Here is a 26,180-nt window from a genome sequence, read left to right on the forward strand (position 1 = left end):
TGGAACATCAGGAATAAAGTTCTGATAAAAAGAATATGTAGAACGCCTTGTATTTCAAAAGTGGCATTATGGTAGTATAATCATATAAGTAAGGTATGTTATTTGTCTTTTCTCAACTTCTTGTTTTTCCTAACAGAAGAAATATTGAATAAAATGTCTAAAAATACCTCCAGATTTCTAGTTAGTAATATTTATATTGTTTCATTATTGCATAAAGTAACAACAATTATTAAAATGACAAATGATTCAAAACATTTGAATGGTAGTGTAAGTGTTTGCAGTAGTGCATGCTCACCCAGATGTGTAAAGGCAGCACTGGGGGGCTTTCTGCTGGCATTCATCACTTCCAACACAAACATACACACAACTCCTAACACACATCACGGTCACTCAAAAGAACCACAAAGAGAGATGGTGGAGATTTTGTTTGGGCTGCTACTGCTGGACTGTGTATGATTATAGAAAACAGACTGTACATAACAGGCGCATTTATAAACCACACGCACGCGCGCACACATTTGTTTTTATGCTTACTCAGGACGTATGGTGAAACTTGTGTATTAATATCTGCAAAAGTCAGAGATCATTCTTCATTTATTTATTAATCATTTATTAATTCCAGTCAAAAGAGACATTAGGTATAAGCTACTCATATTTTAGGAGATATCTCTGAGGAGACTTGCACAAGGAAGAGGAAAGTCAAAGGAAAATAAGTGGAAAAAAACAGGAGATTCCAAACCTGGAGTTCATAAAATTATGAAAAGATATAGGGAAAATGGGACTCTTAAAATCCATGTAAGACCTGGTAGACCACCTACACTGTCACTATCAGATAAACAGCACTTAAAGCTTTCATCTTTGAGAGAGAGGAGAAAATCAAGCTCCATTGTTAACTCAGATCTGAAAAAATCCACAGGTGTTTCTGTCCTTTCTTCCACTGTGAGAAGACAACTCAACACAATGAGTCTGAAAGGATGTGTGGCTGTCAAGAAGCTGTTACTGAGAAAATATTTTATGGGTAATATGGGTAATTTTTTTTTCTAAGACTAACCCTAACCTAACCCTAACCTTAACCTCAGTAACTAAAAAGAGATGGCTTTTACCCTTTATGTTTTGAAAAAATGAAACATGTAGCTTTGCTTTGCTAGAAGGTTCTGATATTAAAGGTAGCCACTGTTCTCTGGTTTTCCTGCATGGTCAGGACATTTTTGTCCCTAAGATATATAAAAACAAACACAGTTATGAATGCTCTAAATCTCCCAAATTCTGGATTTTGCCATATGTGAAGACACAGAGGGTCAAAGAAAGGGTCCAAAAATAACCTGTTCTTTTTCAGCTCATCTTCTGCTCTGTCCCCTCCCTCCATAGCTCTTCCTCTTTTCCTTTACCCCACTCCCTCTATCCCCTCCCTTTCTCCCTCAGAGCGAGCCATGTGCGCTTCGTTCCAACAGCCACAGTTAACCCCTCCTCAGAATAACCAATGGGCGGACAGTTGCCTCATTCTTCTCTCTCTTTTCTTTACTCATCTCACTTTCTTTCTCTCTTACTTCTACCACGCTGCTTCTTTTCTCCATTTTTTTTCTCCCAAACGGACATAATACCCTGTAGGAACTGGGTTGTGTGAGTGCACAGGGAGACCACTAACCGGCACCGGCTTACAGGCAGAGGGGGAACTGCAGGGAACTGCCTACACACACACACACACACACACACAGACAAACTTTGAGAGGAAACCACAGCGTAAACACACCAAAAAACAAACTGGCAAGCAGACTCCACACAGTGGGATAAAACCTCAAAGAGCAGGATTCACTGAGAAGAGGAGAACCAGAGGAGAAGGAAAGGCAGAAAGGGGAAAGAGGCGAGAGGAGTTAAGGAGAAAGGGCCATGGCAGGCACTCAGGTCCGGCTGCTGCTGGCCTGCCTGCTGCTGCTGCTGCTGGACACCGGCTCAGGGAACGCCCGCAGGCTCAGGAGGAGAGGACTCAGCCAGAAGGTGAGCAGCAAGGCTAGAGTTTTTTGAATGAGATTTCATGATTGTTGTATTGTAAAATAATCCAACTTCAAATATGTTGGCCTATGATTTTATGTTTGGTCAGAGGAAGTTTAAGTCTCATGCCCTCAAGTTGAATTAATTCTGAATTAATTTTGAATTAATTTGTAATAGATAAATTAATTTTAAAAAATGTGAAGTTATCATTTGAAATCTCAGTATTTATGCGCTGTGACTATAATCATTCCAGTGGAGAAAGTGAGAAATGTGCTGTGTACTTAACATGCAGTGTTGTGCAGAAGTCCAAGACCACTCTTCATTTGTTTAATTTTAGTAAAAGCAGCTATTGAGTGTCATGAAAAAAGCAGAAAACATATCTAACATAAATTTACATAGAAGCTTCAACAACTAACTATAAGTGTTTTTCGTATTCAGTGTGTCTACTCTTTGCCTTTATTAAGCGTCCATTCTTTTCAGAAGACTTGCTTTAATTTTTATAAGGAATTCATCATTTATATATTTTTACACAACTCCAAAGTTCAGTCTTAGAAGTTGATTTCTTTCTGATACATTTTAGTTCACAATCAAAGTAGTCCAAAACACACTCAATGATGTTGAGATCTGGACTCTGGGGTGGTCATTTCCATTGTTCTGAGAACACCAGCAGCTTCTTTGTTCTATTTACAAATGTCATTTCTTTTTTATCTTTTTCCTTTTCTTAGTAACAGCTCCTTGACAGCTACACATCCTTTCAGACCCCTAGTGTTGAGTTGTCATCTAACAGTGGAAGGATGGATCTCTCAAAAATGAAAGTTTTAATTACTGTTTTTCTGATGGTGACAGTTTTTTGTGGTCTACCAGTTCTTACATGGTTGTTAGGAGTCTTGTATCTTTTAACTTCAAGTTTGGAGTTTTTCATTTATTTTCCTTTGACTTTCCTTTTATACAAGTAGATTATTTTTATATAATCTCTTCAGAAAAATCCCCAGAAAAATAGAAAAAACTTGAACTTAGTAGCCGTTTTTCTGGAAATGAAATAAATAAAAGGTGGTCTCTGAGCTCAGTAGTGTAGCAGAATGCCTTAAATAGTTCTTCTTACATAAGAAGCACTACAAACGTTGGGGTACACTTTTTTCATACACAAAGCTTTTCAAAATACAAATGAGTAATAAACATATTAAAGACTGACAAGGTTTATATTGAGGAAAAGACAATCACATGCAAATTTTTGTGTTAATATTTGTGACATGGCTTGGGAATTATGTCACAAATTGTATCCCATTTTGTGATATCAGCACTCAGCAGTACCCAAAGCCTTCAGGTGTTTACATAAAATATTTTCAATAGTCTTTTACAACAGTTTGTAAACAGTTTGTACGCACAAATCATTATTTAGGCAAAACTAACACTTCATAGCAAGGAAGACACTTTGATGAACACAAAGCTGAAGTATTTTAAATAAGGTGCTCCTGAGCAGCATAGTTAAAGCATTGGCCCTATTGTTGGGAGATTACAAGTTTAGTCCCTCGCAATGCCACAGCAATTCATGGCCAGGGAGTCCAAGAGAACATAATTAGCCTCATTCTCTTTGGGTGGGTAGGATGCCCCTTCCACGCTACCATCACTCAGCACAATGCTAACCAAAGCAGGCATCTGTTAGCTGGCATTACAGAACTGGTTCTCCTCCAAGCATGTTGAGTTGCGTTAGTGGCGAACTGAAAAGATGTGGTGGCTGACTTCATGAGTCTTAGTGGAAAAACATGCTAGCCCTCACCCTCTCATCTTTGGTAGCATTGTGTGATGGGGAGACCTGGTAATTGGGGGAATTGCAATGACTAAAATGGAGATAAAATTGGTTAAAAGTCCCCCCAATATGCATCTCAAATAGTTGTTCCTGGTTAAGAAATCTTTTATTATTCTAATTTTTCAGAAGTATTTTCTTTTTTAATTGAAAAAAAAAACTGAAAATCAAGGTGTCCCAAAACTTTTGATGGTCAGCAAAGACTTAAAGACTATTTCTATCAAATGCACTTAGAATTACAGAGCTCGTGTGGTCATCTCAACCTGAGACATTCCACTTACCTTTTGGTCATTCAACTGGCCACAGCTTTCAGGATTTTGTAAGTTTCCATGTGAATGCCCTTCCATGCAACAGGTTTTATCAGTCTGCTCAGGGAAACAAAAAGTTACTCGCTCTGCATGTCATGACTGTCTGGCTTGCAAAACTACCCATGTGGTAACAAAAAAACCTAAGGTCATTTCTGGCCTGTAAATCAGATGACTTGAGTAATACAAAGAAAGGCGTCTTCATGGGTTTGGCTGAATGTCTCTGCTTCCAGATGACTGCACAAGCAGTATGGAATGTATATGTGTAGGGATCTCTGTTTGTTAGCTCACAGAAGCACAAGTTTTGTTGTTTAAAGCTAATGAAGTTAGACAGTGAAGTGTGTTGCTGGAGTTTTAATGCACACATATCCTTAACACAGCCTGGATATGGGGCTTGTTAACATATTTATTCATCCTTGCCCTCTCTGTTAATTACTCCCACACCCCTCTTTTCTGCTCACTGTCCTCCATAACCTCTTAAGTTCACTAAGGCTGCACTTCATAAATCTCTTTTCATCTGTTCATCTGTCCAAGCCACTGAATTTCTCTTTGCTTTGCTTGATGGAAAACATTAGCTGCCCTCTCTGGCATCTTCTCATATTCCTTTTTTCTTCTTTTCGTCTCTCTACAAAATCACTCCTGTGAACTGATGAGGTATTAGTGGACTAAACAATACAATATGGTAACAGTGTTATCATCATTTAGCTGGAGCTAATGATAGCTGACCTATCTAACCTATCTATGCTCCACCCATAAATACGGTCTTAAGTAGCAACTGTTGCAATGTTGGACAAAAATATTGGTAAAATGTTGGCAAAATTTCCAACCAGTTTAGTTTCGATTAGCTGCAACAACATAATCAAGAGCAGTACTAAAGCAGGTCCATGAGCACCTGGAGCACTTGTCCTTCCAGGGCCAGACACATGGTGATGGCTACCATCCAGCTGTAAGGGTAGGTGGCCATTTGTAGCTGCATAAAGTAGGGCTTCAAAGCACATTCACCAATGCAGCACGGTAGGTGGATATGTGCCATCTCTCTCTTGCCAGCCCCAGCCGTGCCATCCCTGCACTATTTCTTCTAACACCTTCTCTTTCACCATCTTCTCTTTCACCGTCTTCTCTATCACCACCTTCTGTTCTTCTTTTCCGTCCGCCTGTAAGTTCTTTGATACACTGTTCCACTTCTGACACCACTGTGTCTTCAGTGTAGAAGATGTGGGAATCTAGACGAGAAGAAGGTCCCAAGCCTACTAGCCATATCTCTTCACTCTCTGGTAGACCACAATGCACTATAACATATATACACATACTAAACATACAGCCTGACACACGTAACACATACATACAACTCAAACTAATGAACAACAACCTTAACATTGACAAAAAAAAAACAACAAGAAATGTCCTTATGAGAGGTGGCAAAGCACACAGTGCAGCTTTGTATACCATACCTCTAAAGCTCCTTCTGAAACATGGAGCATGTGGTGGACGCCACAAAATATATTTGTCCAATTATGTTTATCAGAGTCCTATAGTAGACCTCTTTGTATGTTTGGAGTTTGGAGACAATAATTGCATTCCTGTTGCCATCATGCATTTTGGATTGAGAGTGTCAGCACTCAAGGAGCAAACTGAATTCATGATAATGGTTATGTAACATTATGGTAATGGGTCTCATGATTCAGAAAAGTCTGAGGTTAATTTGCTTAAATCAACTGTCCATGTATGTGGGTACCATGTATGTAAACTAAACTGGAAACTCAGTATGATGTAACAATTATAACGTCACAACAGTTGTTAATACTGTTCCTATTTGTCTGGTATGAATAACAAAAAAGTAAGAAGTAAAAAAAAGAGAGCTTTCGCACAGTTGAAATACTTTATAACAGAGTTGTTACCAAAGACAGGGGTGCATGTGTGAGCCAGTGGAGGCAACTGCCAAATCAGCAGTATTCTCTGTGTGGGCTTGACCCAATCCAAGAGGTAATGCGGTCCAACTGGCTCTCACCTCACTCATAACTGTAAGCAGCCATGGACAATTGATCCTGTTAGAGCGTATTGTGTTGGGCAAGAAATGCTGGAGCCTTTGGGTTGAGATTTGAGCTTCAGTGGACCACACTCGAAGCATAATCTGAAAGCAGCAGTGCAGCACTAACCCTGCTAAAGTTTCTCTGTGTCACAGAAAGAGCAGACAGATTCATGCTACTGCCTCCACACACTTTACTTCTGTCCTGACACTTTCTGTACACATGCACTTTCTGCGTGCCATAATCAGTGAAGCTTGAACACTAAGCAAACAGCCCCCTGGGAAGCAGCGATAGCAAGATGGCTAGGCTAAAGGTTAATCTGGGGTTCCTGACCTCTGTCCATAGCGAGAGACTGGTATCAGCATGTAGATTCAGTGCAAAAGATCCATGGCTTCAACTCTGAAAGTTTTTACATCAATCTTGCTCAAGCATAGAGATTATTATGGGGTCTGGAAGCAGAAGCAGAGCTAGCAGTCACACAGTAAGACTTTTCTTACAGCATTCTGCAGGCTTGAGTTATAAATCAGTCTGCATCTGAGAAAAACCATGCCGAGATAGGCAGTAGGTATGAAGAAAGAGAGAAAGTGAAGGTCTAGACAAAGGATGGCGAGGATAAACTAGAATACTGCACAAGGATCTATTGTATATTTGCAAATACACTTTTAAAATTTAATGTGTTCTTTGGAGTGATGTTACAGAAGAACCACTTTTGGTTCCCTGAAGAATCTTTAATATGAATAGATTGATTAGGCTATTTCTTTTTAAATAAATTACAGAAAAGGACTGGTTTTGGTACATTATATTTCCAGTTGTTACAAATATCTACAGGTTTTAGAGTATAAGTAATGAACTATGAGATTACTTTTTAAAGAAGTAATAAATAATCTTCAGTACCATTTGAGAGATGTAAATTGTAATTTGCAAGTCATTCCTATTTTAAGTAACTTCCTCAACATTGATTGTATATTGACAAACAAAAGAATTACAGGAAAATCAATGGAACTGCCTGGCTTGGAACATGCAGTGGTGAATCCCTGAGTTACAGAGCATTATAACAAAATGCACAGCATGCTTGTACTGCTTGTCAGGGCATGTATGGGGATATTTGACCTTCACTGCATCCATACACTGCCATTTATCTCTCCGATCCAGACTGACTTTTGACAGTTCATACAGGAACTAAAGGAGCTGACAGGTGTTTTGAGGCTGCTTGTTTGCAGCCTTCCGGGCATATTTTAAATGACTGTCTGTCAGAGCTTCAGCAGGAGGTTTCCCACATCATGCTCCCCCCCATCGACAAACACTGAGAGTTCAAAAAACAGGCCACCACATCTGACATCACATAGGGATGCAAGTTTTTTTGTACATTGGAAAAAGTTACTGAGACAGGTAAAGTAGCCAGCAGTCTTTTTTCAGTGCTGTGAATGAGTTGGCTATGCAGTAGTCATGTGCTGACTGTTCAGAGACTTGGTCAGTAATCTCAGTCATCTGAGGAGGCTGTGTTAAAGAACATTGCTGTAATTTTTACTAGATTAGCTCATGACCATCTTATTAGAACACAGTGGTGGTTTAGATGGCATCCATAACCTGTAGGTAAAACTGGAGCAGGCGTAGCTTTGCCATTTCATTCAAAGTGCCAATCAATCCAACTGCCTCTACATGAGCAGGCAGGGTTTCTTGCACTGTTCTTTGAACTGTCAATCACCTGTAAGCCCCTCCTTCCAGCTCAGGCCCAAGGTCATGCAGCAGCTGTCAGTCAAGCAGAACTAGGCCAGAAAATGATTCTGTTCTGTGCAGGAGTTGTCCAGATGTCTAGGCATGGATCACTCCATGCATGAGCTGAAGACACATGAACCGAATATAAAGTAAACCTGGAAAAAGGCCAAATGTGAAAGTAGAGGGCACATAAGATAATATAAAGCATACGATGAGAGTTTAATGACTGAGGATATGAAGCAGGAGAGGGGTGGGGCAGCATAAATTATGGGAAAAGAAATATGTCTTCAAGCTTGCAGAAAAGATGAGTTTCTTAGAGCACAGCATGAGTGATCCTGGAATAATATTGTCTGCTCTCAATTTTATAGAGACGCGCATTTTTCAGTTTCACTGAAGCATGGCTGTGGTGTTTGGCCATACTAGAAACAGGCCCTCAGAAAGCAAGCAAAGAATCAGTTCTGAGTACACTATAAACTGAGATGACTAATCCTAACCCACCGCAGCTGTCCCTTTAGATGCAGCACACAAAATGAAAGCTCATAGACTTCACTGGAGTGATGAAAGTCAGCTCACTTATTTTTTTCCTGTTGCCTTTGGAAACCCAATGACACGTCCAGACACTGTGTGTTATGACCAGTGGTTGAATGCTGTGTTTGTGCTGGCAATCTGAGCATGCCTAGACAAGCCAATAAACACACCTTCACAGCCCTCATTAATGAAGTGCCTCTAATCTCTAAAGTGCACTGCGACGGGAGGAATTTGGGAATTGTTTAACCAATATCAACAAAAGAAATACTACATCAAAGTGGAACCTGGTACAGTATTTAAGCTAGATGTATACAGTAGATAAATTATGTCAGCAATAGCTCCTAGTGTTTTTACTGTCTTCAATACTTCAGATTGAATCCATGCTCTATATAGAGACTGTGGGTCCATGTTGGCCCAAAAGAACTGAGGCACCCAAAATGATGGCAGCAGATTAATCAGAGTTTACGCAAGATGGCAAATGTGGTCTCTTGTGACCTCTCTGGCTGCCTTGAAAGACAATGTAGCCAGTAAACACTAGCGTCATGGAGCTGCTGGCATCACCACATTAGAGCAGAAGAGACAAACAGGAAGGAATAAACAGAAAAGAGCCCAGCAGGCTCTCACACACACACACACACACACACACACACACACACACATATCACGGAACTGGTCACTCCAGACAGGAAGAGGATGCTACTACTTCATCCTGATACTGAATCTCTTGAGAGGTCATTTTTGTAGTTAGAAAGCAATGAATGGCCTAGCTGTAATGTACACTGGAAAAGGCTTCACAGTAGGTAAGGGCAATATAAAAAATGTAAAATGTAGTTATTGAGATGAATTACATCATATTATATCACAATATGTACAATGTGCATGACACGCAAAATTAGGAGGATATTGTGGATATCGTCTCAGGGGACACACTGTAAATTATTTAAAAAATGTGTATGTTAGTAAAAATTTTACATTTAGCAACCTTTAAATAAACATGTCCAAGTTGGCCTGGGAGTGGCTTAGGGTTCCCCAGAATGAGTTGGAGGAAGTTGCGGGGGACAGGGTCGTCTAGGATTCTCTTCTCTCCCAACTGCTACCGCAACCCTATCAGGATTAAGCGGATTTAAGATAATGAGGATGATGATGATGAACATTTGAGTACAAAAACAAGACAGAAACATAATAAAACACAGCTTAAATATTATTTATCAGACCTATCTGAGAACTGCCTGGGCATGATCCTAATATTCTGATGAGCATGCATGACTGACAGCACTCAGTCCATCACTCCCAGCCTGCTATATAACTGAAGCAGAACTAAACACATTGCAAACAAAGTGGGGGAATGCTGGAGTGGCCAGTTGAGTGAACAAATGAACAAATAGATGTTCTTGCTAGCTTAATAATGCTTGCTAGGGAAACTTTTGTTTGTTATTAGCTTTCTTGTGGTAAGTTTCTTTGACTTGAAATCAGAGAGATCATAGGGCTTTGTTCAAGCTGTGTAGACGGGAAAACCCATTCTCAGCACATACAAGGCTTCAAAGAACAATTCTGAGAAAGCCCTGCCTCCCTTACTGTTGCTACATCTGCCAAACCTTCAGTTCAGGCTAACTGGCAGCAACCGTAACGCTTGAATAGACTAAAGGCATTTTGAATTATTGAGTCGGGACAGATTCTGGGCTTGTTTGGGAGAGGGGTTCATTGTCAATGGTTTGCTTTCACACACAAGAATTCCATCCATACTGTTGGTTGATTGCACAATTCCATGTGGTACTTTTCTGTACACAGGTTTGCATAATGATAGGCACTAGCTTCATCCGTTGTTGCTTTTCATTATTTTACTTGGATACAAATGCCTTCTTCATGCCATATATCTATCAGTCATGTTACAAAATGAACCAATCACGCAATCCCACATACAGCAGCGGGAGCGGATACTTTACACATGCACAGCGAACCTCATCAGAGCTTACTGGAACGGAACTAAATCACAGATCACCGATTTCAGGAGGACCATAAATCAGTTCTCTGGACTGCTCTGCGGCTTGAAAACAGCTTTCACACTTGACCAAACGTATCGAGCTCGCAAAGGAAGCAGTCTTGGGTCTGGAAAAAAACTCCAGTGTGAAAACACCCTTAGAGAAAGTTCAGGAGTACAAAGGAGACTTTAGAAGGACATAGAGAAGCTTTTCATTCAGACATAAACTGGCTTTATAAGGTCTTCAGTGCAAACATATATATTTGTGAAATGACAAGATGTGAATGTAGGCCAGTCTAAATGAACAAAACATGGATTCTGGAAACCATATTTACATCAATCACACCAATGATATTCAAGCACTCGATGTTAAAGTGGCAGGTTTTCATATTTGATAAGGAGGAGGTTTTAGTGATAGAACCTTCCCCTTCTGATGAGCCAATGCTTAAGCTAACACTGGAGCTAGTCAGAGCAATGTTATACACTAAAGTTCTTGTATTCTTTTATATAAGGACTTTCAGCAAACTTTAATGAAACAATACAAAGAATGCAAAGACAGAAATGTGAGCGCTGCGCAGTCCTCTTTAATCTGACTGAATTATCAAGCAGTCAGCAGCTGTCAGCAGCTAAATTACCTTAGATAGCTTACTGATCGTAACATTATTCTGTAAAGTTATTTATTTCTAGACATCATTTTGAAATGATTTTTAGAAAATACAGTAACCTAGAAAACACTTTGCATACCTTTGAGGCTGTTTATAGTTTTTACAATGCTGTGAATGTGGTCTTTCGCATAGTTTTGTCCAAAACCTTTTCAGCTTCAGGAAAGAAACAGACAAACAATGATCAAGATAGTGTGTGTAAGGCATTATCTGTTCCTCAGCAACCATTTCTTAGTCTAATATTCTGACTAATTTACTGCCACCACTATTCTCACTGCAGGTTTGTCGTGAGGACTTCTGTGCTTTGGCCCAGTTTAACCAGGGAATTGCTAGCAAGGAGAACTGCCACTCTGCATCTTTTTCGGGTTTATCAGACGCTAGAGCGTTCCTGAACGTGTTCAAAGTAAACGGGCTAATATGAAACATTTATGCAGTGTCATAGTTTGTGAATGCTCAAACATTTCTTACATAAAAGAATCAGTTAATTTTTTAAACACAGAACAGCATAAAACAATTTAACACGACTGTTATATTTTTGAGTGCTTTTGAACTTTAGTTATAGAACATTATAAAAGCGCGATAAAGTCATAAACCAACAGCGGTGAGGTGCTAGCATTCTCCTGCATTTCTCCATTTGCTTTCTCCATTTTTAGTGAAGTATATTCTTGGAAAAATGGTTAGAAACTATTTTAATTTTTTCTTTTTAGCACTATGCATTAACCTCCATTCATTGAGGACTCACTCACAGGCTCCCTCTGGCATTTTGAAGGCAAGAAATAGCAAGCGGCCAGTCTCCCTTTAAATCGCCTCTGACCCCTGAGGTACTTGATCACAAGTCAGCGCGCATAGCTGATAAAAGAAAGAAACATTGTTTTTAAATGATAGTTGCACTCGGTCAAGACCAGAAAATAAATTTTCTGAGACAGAGAAAAGTTTAAGACTTGGCTTTAGATGGTCTTCAGTGCAAACATATATGTTTGTGAAATGACAAAACGTGAACATAGGCCAGCCTAAATAAACAAAAAATGGAATCTGGAAACCATATATACATCAATCAAACCAATGAAATTGAATGTTAAAGTGGCAGGTTTTCATATTTGATAAGAAGACTAGATCACAAGTCAGCGCGCGTAAGTGATAAAAGAATGAAAGCATTGCTTTTAAATGACAGTTGCACTCGGTCAAGACCAGAAAATACATTTTGTGAGACAGAGAAAAGTTTGAGACAACTGAAAAACCCTACTGGACAAGAGTTCTACAGCCATAGAGGATGCTGTGAAGTTAGAATGAAACTCTAAAAATGGGTGTAGCGTAGTGATATTTCAGCGGTGTATTCTACCTCAACCCCTGTTAGAATTCTATTTTTATCACCCAGGTGGACTGCCTGATTTAACGATTTTCCTCATAACCTCTAGATAATTTCAAAACTGTATTTTGAAAAGTGGACATGCCTTTCCATCCCCAGTGCAAATTATGCACTGGTATGGAATTAGATGATGCTCCATCACTCAGCAGCGAACACAGTTCCAGTGCTCCACAGCCCAGTGCGTTGGCGCTTTATACCCCTCTAGCTGACATGTGGCATTGTGCATGGTCACCTTAGGCTCATGTGCAGCTGCTCCAGATTATCCCATTCTATTGACAATGCTTTTCTAAGAAATTATACAAGCTGTTTGTGTGCAGCTGAATTCACTTATTAGTATCTAGACAAGCAAGCATTTGGTGCTGGTCTAAGCTGGTCTGTGCTGGTCTAGTGCTGGTCTGGTTCTGGTTTAGCTGGCCACCCCAGCATGGTCACACTGGTTGAGCAGCATACCAGCATCAAAACACAAATTTTCCCTGTTGTCGGAAGAAAACCTTGTATCTCCAAATTGAAAACTTTACAGGAAAAGAACAAAACCTACTTTACTTTTAATATAAGACAATGGAACCTCAATTCTTTCCAAGTCATTTTGGGCCATTTCTTTTGGTCCATTCTTCATAAAATTTATGCACAATGTAAAGGACAACAGGCATTTTCAAAGTATGTCAAAAACTAAAAAAACAACAAAAATGGAGATACAAGGTTTTCTTCCAACAGCAGCGATATGCTGGTTTTGGTGGTGATCTGCATACCAATTTCCATTGTTTCTGACCATCATACGAGCATCCAAACACAATATGTGTTGGTTTTGCTGGTGACCAGCCCTGCTAGTCTATGCTGTTTTTTTAGCAGGAAGGACACTTTTGTGGACATACAGTGCATCTCTAATGTCTTGCAGAAGAAGTCTGACAATGGGCCATTACATAAGAATCATCTCAATTGGAGAAACAGGCTGTGCATAATACAGCAGAGCGTGAAATGAGCTGAACCACACCCAAGTCTGTTAGTGTAAAATGACAGTAAATAGTCCTGAGGGCACAGAAAACACGCAAGTACTTCAGTATGGCAGCGCTAAAATAAGAGTACCACTCAAGCTTAAGTGCATTTACTTTTACTGATACCATATATTACCCATGGAAAGAAATTCAACCCACTGCACTGGCACGCACTCCAGCTATCCAAAGTGCGTGTGGGCTAAAGTTATAAACACTTAAATACTGTGTCATAATGACCCGTGCCAAATATTTGCTTTCATTTTAACAGTTGCTTTAGAGGCAAAACCACTTGCTGAATAAACAGGCCTTTTTTAACACTAAGTGCAGACTCAAAAGCCATTATCTAAGAAATCACAGAGAGGCAGCCTCACCTCACCCTGTTATAAAGCTTCGCAAGAGAGCAACACAAAGTAACTCAGCCTTACTAGCTCTCAGACAGACAGGGAGAGACATGTATTTGCTTTCTGAGAAGCTCTGGCTTGGAGTTTCAGCAACAGAATGTAGGTTAGTTTACACTTGGCTAGACTCAGCATAGAACTGGCAGGGTTATTAAGCAGTGCTGGACTGCAGACAGTAAGAGAGAAAAGGTGGGAGACAGAGAGAGAGACAAAGATGTGTAGTGACTTAGAGAAGAGAATTTTCCCTAAACAGTACCTCTTGTGCAACTGGAAACCTTTCTGCAAGCCTGGAGCAGGGCCTTTGTAGAATCAGCCCACATCCCTCAGCTCATGCACAAAGAAAAAAGGAACGCTGGTGAAAAGCCCCATGGCTTTCTTAGGAAGAAAGCCTCTTGCATTTGTATGAATTCTTGAACACTGCATCCTTTATGCTAGTACTGTTTTCTCAGGCGTATAGTGACAGCACATAATCTTTTGTGCTGAACTTTGACCTCAGTCAGGGGTCCCTTGCTAAGTGATCTGAGAGCAGGACATTCATGACTTCTTTACAGATCTGATAGAGTCTGTGCTTTACACAAGTGAAAAGCTACAGTATAGCCTCCACCCAAGCTGAAGGGGCCTCTCACATGACTCAATCTTACAGAATTCTATTTTACACAAGTGTCCATGCAACATAAGTGCATTCGGTTCAGAACAGATTATGTGAACGCAAAAATGATTGATAAGCTGAGTCAATGATGGATTGTATTCTGGGAAATAAAGTTTCTTTACATTCCTCGAAGAAAAATAGTTCCATTAAACAGCTGTTGCTAGGATACAGGTGAATAAGATAGAGTGATACTTAAAGAGCTTTTAAACATGCATTAGGAGATATTAGCCCTCTTATTGAATGCCACTCAGTCAAGCGCACTGCAAGGTCGAAACTGACTGTGATATACAGGTGGATAATACTCTGAGCTCATGAACTGTGATCTGCAAAACTCAGAAGCTCCAGCCAAAGTTCTACAAACTTCAGATGCCACAATTTACAGCAATGTTTCCCAACCTCAGTCCTGCACTGCATAGTTTTGGGTTTTCCATGCTCTAACACAGTTGGGAAAAACTAATCTAGAAGCCATGAAGGCATGTTTGGATGAAAATCAGAGCAGTTGGTGGTCAAAGCAAACTGTGGTACGACATTGAAGTGTTAAGTGGTGCTGAAGTAAGCAAGTCCTTCCCTGAAAAAGATGTCTAAATGGCAACATATTAGGGGTGGGAATCTCTAGGCACCTCATGATTCGATTCGATTACGATTCAGAGGGCTGCGATGCGATTATAAAACGAGTACTGATGCATCTCATCATCATCATCATCGTTAACCGCTTAGTCCAGATAGGGTCGCGGTAGCAGTTGGGAGAGCAGAGAATCCCAGGTGACCCTGTCCCCCGCAACTTCCTCCAGCTCATTCCCGGGGACCCCAAGCCGCTCCCAGGCCAACTTGGAGATATAATCCCTCCAGCGGGTCCTAGGACGACCCCGGGGTCTTATTCCGGTAGGCCGTGCCTGGTACACCCCCACCGGGAGGCGTCCCGGGGGCATCCGGATCAGATGCCCGAACCACCTCAGCTGGCTCCTCTCAATGCGGAGGAGTAGCGGCTCTACTCCGAGCTCCTCCCGGATGGCCGAGCTCCTCACCCTATCAAATAGAGTGTAGCCCGCCACCCTGCGAAGAAAGCTCATTTCTGCCGCTTGTATTCGCGATCTCATTCTTTCGGTCATTACCCACAGCTCATGACCATAGGTGAGGGTCGGGATGTAGACCGATCGGTAAACAGAGAGCTTCGCCTTACGGCTCAGCTCCCTCTTCACCACTACAGTCCGGTACAGCGACCGCATTACTGCTGCCGCTTGTCCCAGCCTGCGGTCGATCTCACGATCCTTCTTCCCATCACTCGTGAACAAGACCCCGAGATACTTAAACTCCTCCACCTGGGGCAGGTCCTTTCCCCCTACCTGGAGTGGGCATACCATCCTTTTCCGGGCTAAGACCATGGACTCAGACTTGGAGGTGCTGATCCGCATACCAACCGCTTCACAGTCAGCTGCAAACCGCTCCAGTGTGCGCTGGAGGCATCCATGTGATCCAGCCAAAAGAACAACATCATCTGCAAATAGCAGAGACGCCACCCTCCGGCCTCCACACATAATGCCCTCCTGACCCCGGCTACGCCTTGACACCCTGTCCATGAATATCACAAACAGGAGTGGAGACAGGGCACAACCCTGGCAGAGTCCAACGCTAACACTGAAAGAGTCCGACTTAATGCCGAGTATACGAACACAGCTCTCACTCCGGGCGTACAGAGATTGAATGGCCCGGAGTAGTAACCCCGGCACCCCATACTCCCGGAGGACCTCCCACAAGATATCTCGGGGAACACGGTCGTAAGCCTTCTCCAAATCCACAAAACACATGTAGACTGGGTTGGCAAACTCCCATGCCCCCTCAACAATCCGTGAGAGGGTGAAAAGCTGGTCCATTGTTCCACGGCCGGGACGGAATCCGCATTGTTCCTCCTCAATCTGAGGTTCAACTATCGGCCGAAGTCTCCTTTCCAGCACCTTGGCATAGACTTTCCCAGGGAGGCTGAGCAGTGTGATACCCCGATAGTTGGCACACACCCTCCGGTCCCCTTTCTTGAAAATAGGGACCACCACCCCGGTCTGCCAGTCCAAGGGTACTGTGCCCGAGGTCCATGCACTATTGCAGAGGCTTGCCAACTACCTCAGTGACCTCCACCAGGGAAATGGAGCTTGACAAGCCAGAGGCCTCTGGCCCTGACTCCCGTGAGGGAGGCATGTCACCCGGATTAAGGAGTTCCTCAAAGTGCTCTTTCCACCGACCGACAATATCCTCATTTGAAGTCAGAGTTTCTCCACCCCTGCTGAATACAGCCTGGGCGCAGTCACCCCGACCACTCCTGAGTCGCCGGACAGTTGTCCAGAACCTCCTCGAGGCCGACCGAAAGTCTTTTTCCATGGCCTCACCAAACTCCTCCCACGCCCTGGATTTTGCTTCTGCCACAGTTGCAGCTGCCACCTTTTTTGCATGTCGGTACCTATCTGCTGAATCGGGAGTCCTTCGGGCCATCCAGTCCCTAAAGGCCTCTTTCTTCAGCTTGACGGCCTCCCTCACCACCGGTGTCCACCAGGGGGTTCTTGGGTTACCGCCCTGACAGGCACCCACAAGCTTTTGGCCACAGCCATGCCTGGCAGCTTCCACAATGGAGGTTTTGAACAGGGTCCATTCAGACTCCATGTCTCCTACCTCCTGCCGGACATGAGAGAGCTCTCCCGGAGGTGGGAGTTTAAATCATTCCGAACAGGGGCCTCCGGCAGTCATTCCCAGCACACCCTCGCTATTCGCTTGGGCCTACCGGGTCTGACCATTAGTCTTCCCTGCCATCTGATCCAACTCACCACCAGGTGGTGATCAGTCGACAGCTCAGCACCCCTCTTCACCCGAGTGTCCAGAACATACGGTCCCGAGTAGATGAAACGACAACAAAGTCGATCATTGACCTTTCAGCCAAGGAGCTCTGGTACCACGTACACTTATGAACATCCTTGGGTTGGAACTTGGTGTTCGTTATGGACCATCCATGCCTAGCACACAAGTCCAATAACAACTCACCATTCGGGTTTAGATCGGGCAGGCCGTTCTTCCCAATCACGCCTCTCCAGGTCTCCCAGTCATTGCCAACATGAGCATTGAAGTCTCCCAGTAAGACTATGGAGTCTGTAGTTGGGACCCTTTCCAGAACCCCGCCCACTTGCTCCAAGAAGGCCGAATACTCCGACCTGTTGTTTGGTGCATAAGCACACACAACAGTCAGAGTTTTCCTCTCTGCGATTTTAATACGCATTGAGGCGACCCTCTCGTCCACCGGGACAAACTCCAACTGTACTGCCGCCAGCCGGGGACTCGTGAGTATCCCCACACCCGCCCGGCGCCTCTCACCTTGTGCAACCCCGGAGTAGGAGAGGGACCAACCCCTATCCAGGAGTTTGGTTCCAGAGCCGATACTGTGGGTGGAGGTGAGCCCAACTATATCTAGTTGGTACCTCTCAACCTCCCGCATACTCCGACCTGTTGTTTGGTGCATAAGCACACACAACAGTCAGAGTTTTCCTCTCTGCGATTTTAATACGCATTGAGGCGACCCTCTCGTCCACCGGGACAAACTCCAACTGTACTGCCGCCAGCCGGGGACTCGTGAGTATCCCCACACCCGCCCGGCGCCTCTCACCTTGTGCAACCCCGGAGTAGGAGAGGGACCAACCCCTATCCAGGAGTTTGGTTCCAGAGCCGATACTGTGGGTGGAGGTGAGCCCAACTATATCTAGTTGGTACCTCTCAACCTCCCGCACAAGCTCCGGCTCCTTCCCCCCCAGTGAGGTTACGTTCCACGTACCAAGAACCAGTTTCTGCCGCAGGGGCCTAGGCCACCAAGGGCCCCCCTGCAATCTCCCACTGCCTGTACGGCACTGCACCACTCCCCCATGCTGGACCTTGCGGGTGGTGGGCCCACATGGTCCCCCCACGTTGCCTCTTCGGGCTGAGCCCGGCCGGGTTACGTGGGCTGCCCGGCCACCAGGCGCTTGCCGAGGGACGCTACCCCCAGGCCTGGCTCCAGGGGTAGGTCCCGGTGACCCTCTCCCGGGCAGGGTACACGATGTTTTGCGTCCGTTTTTCATGGAGGTTTTTGGATCTCGATGCATCTTTTTTTTCTATACATGATTTCTATTTTCTTACTGTGTGAGGACTTGGTACTTTTAAAGCTAAGTATTTGTAATGATCCATAATGCATTTATGCCCAATATATATATATATAGCCGAGCTATTACCAAACGAAAAAGGAAAAGAGAAAGACAGACGAACATTTGGAGATGAATGGACTTATTCGCATTTATAAGTAGTGCAGTTGGTTTCCTGGTACGTTAAATCTGCAACGAGAGACTGTCAAACACTAACTAAAAAGTTGCGAAGATGAAGTCCCTTCTCTTTCTAATTTTCCCGTTCCACCTTAAATGGTGCCGCAATTACATTCGGCATCTCAGTCAGAATTTAAGGTGGAACGGGAAAGTTCAGCAAGAAGCTGGAGAATGCAAAGCGACTTCTGCCTCGTAAAACAGCCGAAAGCTGAGAGACATTTTACAAGAAACTGTTCAACTTTTGAGGAAAGGTTTTCTGGCGGAGATGGAAGAAAAGCGGCTATAGCTAAAGCTTAAAGCAGAGTAGAGTAAGTCCGCATTTTTGTTTATATTGTTTAGTCTATACTAGGACATTAACACATACTGACACATACTGGACATAAATGTTGTGGCTGCCAAGGTGGTTTGATTTTTGTTGAAAGGACAAAATGGCACTTCTTAATATTTGTGTTGTGACTCCTGATCTAACCTGGCTTTTAACCCAGAGGGAGACGGTCGGATTTGTCGCTCATCCAGTTGTGTTTTTGTTATGTGCCACCACAGACTGTCTGGGCGCTGCACTTCCGCACTTCCAAGTTCCGCCCTTTGCGTTCCGTCGACATTACGTTATAAATTAAATATTTAGAAAATCGATTTTTGACATTTGTGAATCGTTTCAGAATCGTCCGCATCGCGATGCATCTAAGAATTGATTTTTTCCCGCACTCCTACAACATATGCTCTGAAACTGTATATAGCGTTCAGGATTGATGGTGCCTTAACAGGTGTACAAGTCACCCATGTCATGTGCACTAATGTACCCCTATACCATCACAGATGTTGGCTTTTGAACTGTGCGCTGATAACAAGACAGATGATCCATCTCCTCTTTAGCCCGGAGGACGCAGCGTCCATCATTTCCAAAAAACTGAAATTTTGATTAGTCAGACCACAGGACACTTTACATCTTCAATTCAGTTATCTTGTTTATATATGGATTCTTCTTTGCATAGAAGAGTTTTAACTTGCATTTGTGGATGCAGCAACAAACTGTGTTCACTGACAAGGGTTTTCGGAAGCGTTCCTGAGCCCATGCAGTGATTTCCACTACAGAATTGTGTTTGCTTTTATTGCAGTGCCACCTGAAGGACCAACAATCATGGCCAGCCAATATTGTTTTTTGGCCTTGTCCCTTGCAGACAGAGATTTCTCTAAATTCTCTATATCTTGTAATGATATTGTGCACCGTAGATGATGAAATCCTCAAGTTCTTTGCTGTTTTACAGTGAGAAACATCATTTTTTAATTTTGCACTATATAGATATTGGCTACATAAACGGGGTCTTCTACATCTAAAATCTTAATATGTAAGCCTGCACAACAAAACCCTACCACAAAATAAATTCTCTGTAGCTGGAACAGATTTTGAGGTGAAAATAGTTGAAAATGTCCACGGCAGGGGTTCTACAAGAGCAGAGTTAGTTTCAAATTTTGTGCATTATTAAATGGTTAAGATGTAAACAAAGTCTTTCAGAGGGGTTTGATGTGAAATCCTCTGTTCCAGAGAAACTTGCCAAGTCATAACTGGTCACAGTGGTAGAGATAAAAACCAAATGTTTGATTTAATGCCTCATAAATCTACCTCACAGAAAGTTATTACATGAAATATTATGAATGCACTGCCCAATGTCTGAGACATTATTTCATAATTGTTTGAAGATTCATTCTAAACCATATTTTTAAAAATCCATTAATTGTGGAGAGTTACATGCAGGCAAGGCAAAACAGTGCCGGTTTACGGGTTTTGGATAGTACATAAAATGGCTGTACATGTGTTGTAGACATTGTGACACCTGGACACCTGGAGTCAGTACGTTTCTCTACAATGAACCATTTCACCCACTCTGAATGACTGTTGCCATAATTCCACTGTATCATGCAGAAATCTTGAACATTTGGTAGAATTCTCCTTTAAGGCCAGGGTTGCATTCACAAAAATGGCTCAAATTTGTGTTTGAGAATGAACCGGTGATGTACCGGAGATGTAGTTTTAGTGACATTAACTCAGACAATTGTTGCAGTTTTGCAACAGCAGGTCTCTGAGGATTAAGTTAACACTCCTTTCTCTTTGTATCCTCCATTTGCTGCCAGGACTACGAGTATCCCAGCCAGTCCCAGTCCACTCAGTATCAGAAGAATGACCGGTGTCCACCCCCGCCACAGATGCTGCCCGAGCGGGCATGTGAGGTACCGGGCTGCCGCTCAGACTCCGAGTGTGAGAGACACAAACGTTGTTGCTACAATGGCTGCATCTACGCCTGCCTGGAGTCAGTTCAGCCTCCACCTGGTGGGAGTACACATTCAGTCACATACATCACACACGTATGCACACATACAGAAAGCTCAGAACACGCTTATGATTTACATTGTAGAGAAACTTGAACCTCTCACAAAACTTTTAAAACATTTTTAAAACAATAATACAGTTCTAATAATGTACTAATTTCTCTGTGTATTGATCTGTTATTGATCAGTGCTGGATTGGTTGGTGCAGCCAAAACCACGGTGGCTGGGTGGAAATGGCTGGCTCTTAGATGGACCAGAGGAGGTTTTACAGGGTGAGTATTAATGCCCAGTACATTTTACACTTCAACTGATCTTACAACTGGACACTTTAACTATCTGTCATTGAACACTCTATGCCTAGAGTTCACATACTTTTTTAATGGTGTAGTTGTCCAGCACAGTTTTGGTGATTTCCCTGCACAGTCACACCTCTTAAGCTTAACAAACTGAAGTGTGTTTGAGTAGGCAAATCCCCAAACTTTGCTGGACATCAGCCCACCCGGACCACAAGAGAAGATTCCTGGTGTAGTGGCTTATCCTTTTCCTATATTCAAGTTTTCTGTCACCAAGAGAGCAAGTTTTGGGTCATTTCTGATTCGTTCAATTTCCAGTTCAATTCATTCATATCAAGACCTTTAACTACTTTCAGTTGCTTTCCTCCTCTTTGTCTTGCCCATCCATGTGAATAATGTATGTGCATATACCAAGCTGTGTTATTAGACGCCATTTTCTGTGACAATCCTCAAAGAAAGTAAATCAAAAATGAATTCATCTAGCTTCAACCAATTTCAAAGTTCCTTCAACTGAGGCAAATGACACAACCCAAAACAATGACCCGAACATAGACAGTTAAAGAACAGTTTCAGCTTTTAGCATCCTCAGGTACACTCTTAGTAAAAATGGCTCTATACAGGACCAAAAAATGTTCTGTGTCTTAGAATCTAGCAGAAAATAACAACAGCAGAATAATTTTTAAAAAGATTCTTTAAAGAACCATATGGAACAGGTTTTCTATCCTTGATAAGAATATTTTAACCATACAAGAACTATTTATGCACTCAATTGGTTCTGGGAGTGTTCATGGATATATATATATATATATATATATATATATATATATAACCACTGACTTTACTAAAAACTCTTGAACCCATTTAGGGTGATACTGTAGCACAAATCTGTCTACACTCGGCTTAGCTATGACATCAAAACAGTGTCAATATATTTCATAGATTATCCTTTTTGTTGCTATTACAGGCAATATACAGACTAACATATCGCTGTTGTCAGAACAAAACCTCATATCTCCAAAATGAGAACTTTACAGGAGAAGTAAAAACATATTCTACTTTTAATGTAAGTCCATAGAACCAGACTTTTTCCAAGTCATTCTGGGTCTTTTCGTTTTGTCCATTTATCATGAAATTTACACACAGTGTAAAGGACAATGGGTACTTTCAAATTATGTAAAAAAATGAAAAACGGCAAAAATTGAGATACAAGGTTTTGGAGATACAGCAGCAGCGATATGTGAATACATATCAAATGCATAAATAAACAGCTTTGTACTTTGGTTCCGACGTTTTGTAGCTGAGGCGTGCAGCACTACAGAGGATGGGGATGAGCCCTTGCACTGTCCTACTGGGTATGAATGCCACATCATCAACCCTGGAAACCCCTCTGCTGGAGTACCCAACCGCGGCCAGTGTATCAAGCAGCGTGGAAACTCAGGTCAGGCTGCAAATCCATTAATCTGTTCATTTCATACATGTTCTTCCATCCTCAGAACTAGGCCAGTAGTTAATAAGTAAAGTGGCTGTATCTACACTTCAAGATGCTTAAGTCAATAAATAAGCCTCAAACACATAATCTGATACAGTGTACAACTTGTATCACCTCTTCAGACCATATTTCCCTTGCGTCCGTGTGCTGGTGTCATCCATTTGATACTAAATGCACTTGTCGGAACTGTTCTCCCTCTAGATGGTCGTAGCCTGAGGCACAAGTACTTCAAAGATTACAAGGATTACTTAGGTCAGTATGACCACCAATTTATATTTACAGCCTCTGTAATTTTAGTCACAGGGAGGAAATGTCCGAGCACAACCTTGAATCCTTGAATCTCTTTTTAAAATTTGCTATTTATTTCTAACAGGCAGTAACTCCAACAATGCAGTGAGCTACGAAAAACATCACAAGCATTTAGGATGAAAAGCAGGTGAGTATTTTTACAGACACATCAGATTGTTGGTCTGCCTTATCCCTGTGGAGCCTTTTTCCATTGTAAGCATTGATGCAGAATGGCCTCTGAAATTCACACACACATGAAACTGCATTTTCAGATAATATTTATATGGCCCATTCTACCGAATGAGTTCAAACTGCCATAAAAAATAAATAAAACAAAACAAAAAAACAATTAAAAATACATTTGGGACCTTATATATTCACAGGAATTCTGTAGTTTTTCATATTTTTTACAAAGACTTTTTTGATTCTTTTTAACGTGAAGTTAAATTTACATTAATTTAATTTAATTTAATTTTTAAATAAAACATTGTATAAAAAAATGCTTTTTATAAATGCATTTTCATGTCACTACTGAAACACTAAGGAGTTGAAGTCCATAGGCGGAGCCTTAATTTAACCACACCCCTGCAATTCAGAACAGGAAGTGAGACTGCCTCCCTGTCCCTCTTGGCCCCATGGTGAGCAGTTACAGAAGTAAAGAAAATGTGTCCCAAAGTCAGAAAATCAGTGTGTAACCTTAAGAACTGTCACTACCGAAATACCAATTTTGTGAAGTTACAGAAACTTTGTTGTGTTTTAATAAGAATATTATGATTTTATGTGTGTGAAACTGTTCAAACCTGTGTCTGCTAGACATGTACTGGCTAGCATTTTAGGTTATACTCAAAATGAGTTAGAATTTGTCACTACTGAAACATTGGGTAAAGTTGTAAAGGTGATTGTTTTGGTCGTGATAAAAAGGAAAGTTCAGTCATTTGTTTTAATAAAATAAACATGATTAAGGTATAAATACACTCAAAGCAGAAAGATTTTAGTATAAAGTCCAAGTTAGTTACAAGTCCTAAATGTGTTTTGAACTCTCACCATCGCAGCTTAGAATCCTCATGTTTTTATTACAAATAAAATTTTTAAATCAAAGTCTTAAGTATAAGTATGCAATGCACAACTCTGCCTGTCCAAGAAAGGTTGTCGCACTTCTTCTTGCTTCCTAAACTGACAAAATTTACGAAACTTTATATTTTACATTTTAACAAGGCAACTGTCCAGACTGTTTAACTCTCATCAGTACACTTTTTACTGTAACCCCTGGACCAAAGGCCATCAGTTTAACAATGCTGATCTCCACAGCTATACAGAGATGCAGCCATGAATATCACAAATTTGTTTTGTGAAAATTGTGTGAACGGTGCATCCAGCAAGACACTAACACCCAAACCACTATGATGTTCTTAAACTGGGTTTTGTCTATTCTTTCCTCTGGGGGTAAACAAAAATACACAATATGTATCACAATATTTAGCTCTTCTAAGTTTTGCTTAATTGGACCAAAAAAAGCCCCAGTACTGCCACATTAAAAAATACTATCAAAAGCTATTAGTACAATGATTATTCAAAGTTCTACATGCTGTGCTACAGTAAGTACAGTTAAACAGGAATAAAATGTGCAGTTGTTCTGTGTTCTTTTTAGGATTTTTTTAAATTTCTGCATAATTCAATTGTCAAGATATAAGAAAAGTAATTCACCGTGGTTTGATGTGAAATAGTGTATTGTAGAGAAACTTACTGAGATTTTTTTTACAGTGGTGGTGATAGGAACCAGTGGTTGTGATGTTTGCCACATAAATGTAGCCATTTTGTATGCTATTCGAAATGACCAGTGAACTTACACATTTCTTCTTAGCTCTTAAATGTAATGCTGATAATGTTAAAATCATGTTAAATCCAAAGAAAACATGCTTCTTTCAGTACTCTTTTGCCTTACACTGGCCTTTAAATATCTCTCTGCCATGACTGTATTTAAAAAAATGTTTTAGGCCAAAACTTTATGTTAAAACTATCAAAAAACAGTGATTGTGTTTGCACTTAATCATCTGATAACTGCAGAAAATCAGATTTTGTCAGTAATTTGTTTGGCACATTTACATGCGGGTAATCAGATCATGGGAAAACTCCAGGTCTACATAAGTCAGTAATTGGATTTCTGCAACCAGCCAATAAACTCACAGAACAAGACGTGACGCAAACGTAAAACTCAGCGTCAAGTGACATCGAGTCACTTTTGCAGTAAATATGAATATACATCATCTAGAAGATGAAGACTATGTAATTTCTTCATTTTGTTAAGCATGTAGTTGGTTTCAGCGTTACTCCAAAAGCGTTTTGTTGGCATCTTGCGGGTTCTGTGTTAAACATTCCTTTTTGTTCCTGGGGCAGCGCTCTGTTTTCACACATACGCAAACTAATAAAGAAAGAAATCAGAGTAAAGGTATACATGCACTTAAAAAACCCTATTACTGAGCAAAAATCCAGCTCTCTTGATCAGATTTGTAGGCCTTAATCCAATCTAAGAATTATGTTGTTTACATGACCATTTGAATTCAGATAACTGCTGAGATCTGATCTCAGACGTCAGGCAGGGTATTTGTAGCCTTTTCACGTAGTAGCTTCCTGTGAGGTAGTTTTTAGATGCATTAAATGCTTCAGATGTCTGGTTCCAGTCACCACTGCTGTGTATAATTCAGACTTGCTAAGTTTCTCTAGAACATGCATTTCACATCAAACCACTCTGAATGACTTTGCTAACATCTTAACCAATTAGGCAAAAATTTATGCAAAGAAATCAGTGGAATTCCCCTTTAAGTACTGTCAACATCCATGATATGCTCAGAAAAAGCATATTGTTGTGTAAATTATCATAATATAGTAAAATATCATCATAATGCCCATCCTTACTTTCATCTTGTTTTCCCTTAGGTGACCTTTACAGCTCTACAGACTCCTTCCAACAGAACTTGGACTTTAATAGCCAGCTTAACCATCAACAATCCAACAAATCCAGCCTTTCTCTTCTCTTCAAACTGGTTAA

At 41.4% G+C, this 26,180-nt stretch overlaps 1 protein-coding gene across 2 annotated transcripts; it reads left to right on the top strand.

Annotated features, from left to right (window-relative positions):
* The first annotated feature begins 1,566 nt into the window (after nucleotides 1-1,566).
* Nucleotides 1,567-26,180, top strand: wfdc1 (WAP four-disulfide core domain 1). Of its 2 annotated transcripts, XM_036585128.1 has the most exons (7): nucleotides 1,567-1,995; nucleotides 20,870-21,065; nucleotides 21,253-21,336; nucleotides 22,655-22,795; nucleotides 23,048-23,098; nucleotides 23,220-23,282; nucleotides 26,069-26,180. In XM_036585128.1, exons 1-6 carry the CDS (start codon nucleotides 1,888-1,890, stop codon nucleotides 23,273-23,275), a joined length of 636 nt encoding a protein of 211 aa, XP_036441021.1. In that variant the 5' UTR covers nucleotides 1,567-1,887; the 3' UTR covers nucleotides 23,276-23,282; nucleotides 26,069-26,180. The 2 variants fall into 2 exon arrangements, with proteins under 2 accessions (XP_036441021.1, XP_036441022.1); XM_036585129.1 differs by lacking the exon at nucleotides 23,048-23,098.

The sequence above is a fragment of the Colossoma macropomum genome, unplaced genomic scaffold (genome assembly GCF_904425465.1).
Source record: "Colossoma macropomum unplaced genomic scaffold, Colossoma_macropomum, whole genome shotgun sequence".
In the NCBI taxonomy this organism is placed as follows: domain Eukaryota; kingdom Metazoa; phylum Chordata; class Actinopteri; order Characiformes; family Serrasalmidae; genus Colossoma; species Colossoma macropomum.

Bases quoted from the DNA above. Each gene is read 5' to 3' on its own strand.
- wfdc1 (XM_036585128.1), top strand. From the start codon at position 1,888: ATGGCAGGCACTCAGGTCCGGCTGCTGCTGGCCTGCCTGCTGCTGCTG. The intron at 21,337-22,654 runs GTGAGTATTAAT...GACGTTTTGTAG, and splicing joins ACCAGAGGAGGTTTTACAGG to CTGAGGCGTGCAGCACTACA. The intron at 23,099-23,219 runs GTCAGTATGACC...TATTTCTAACAG, and splicing joins AGATTACAAGGATTACTTAG to GCAGTAACTCCAACAATGCA.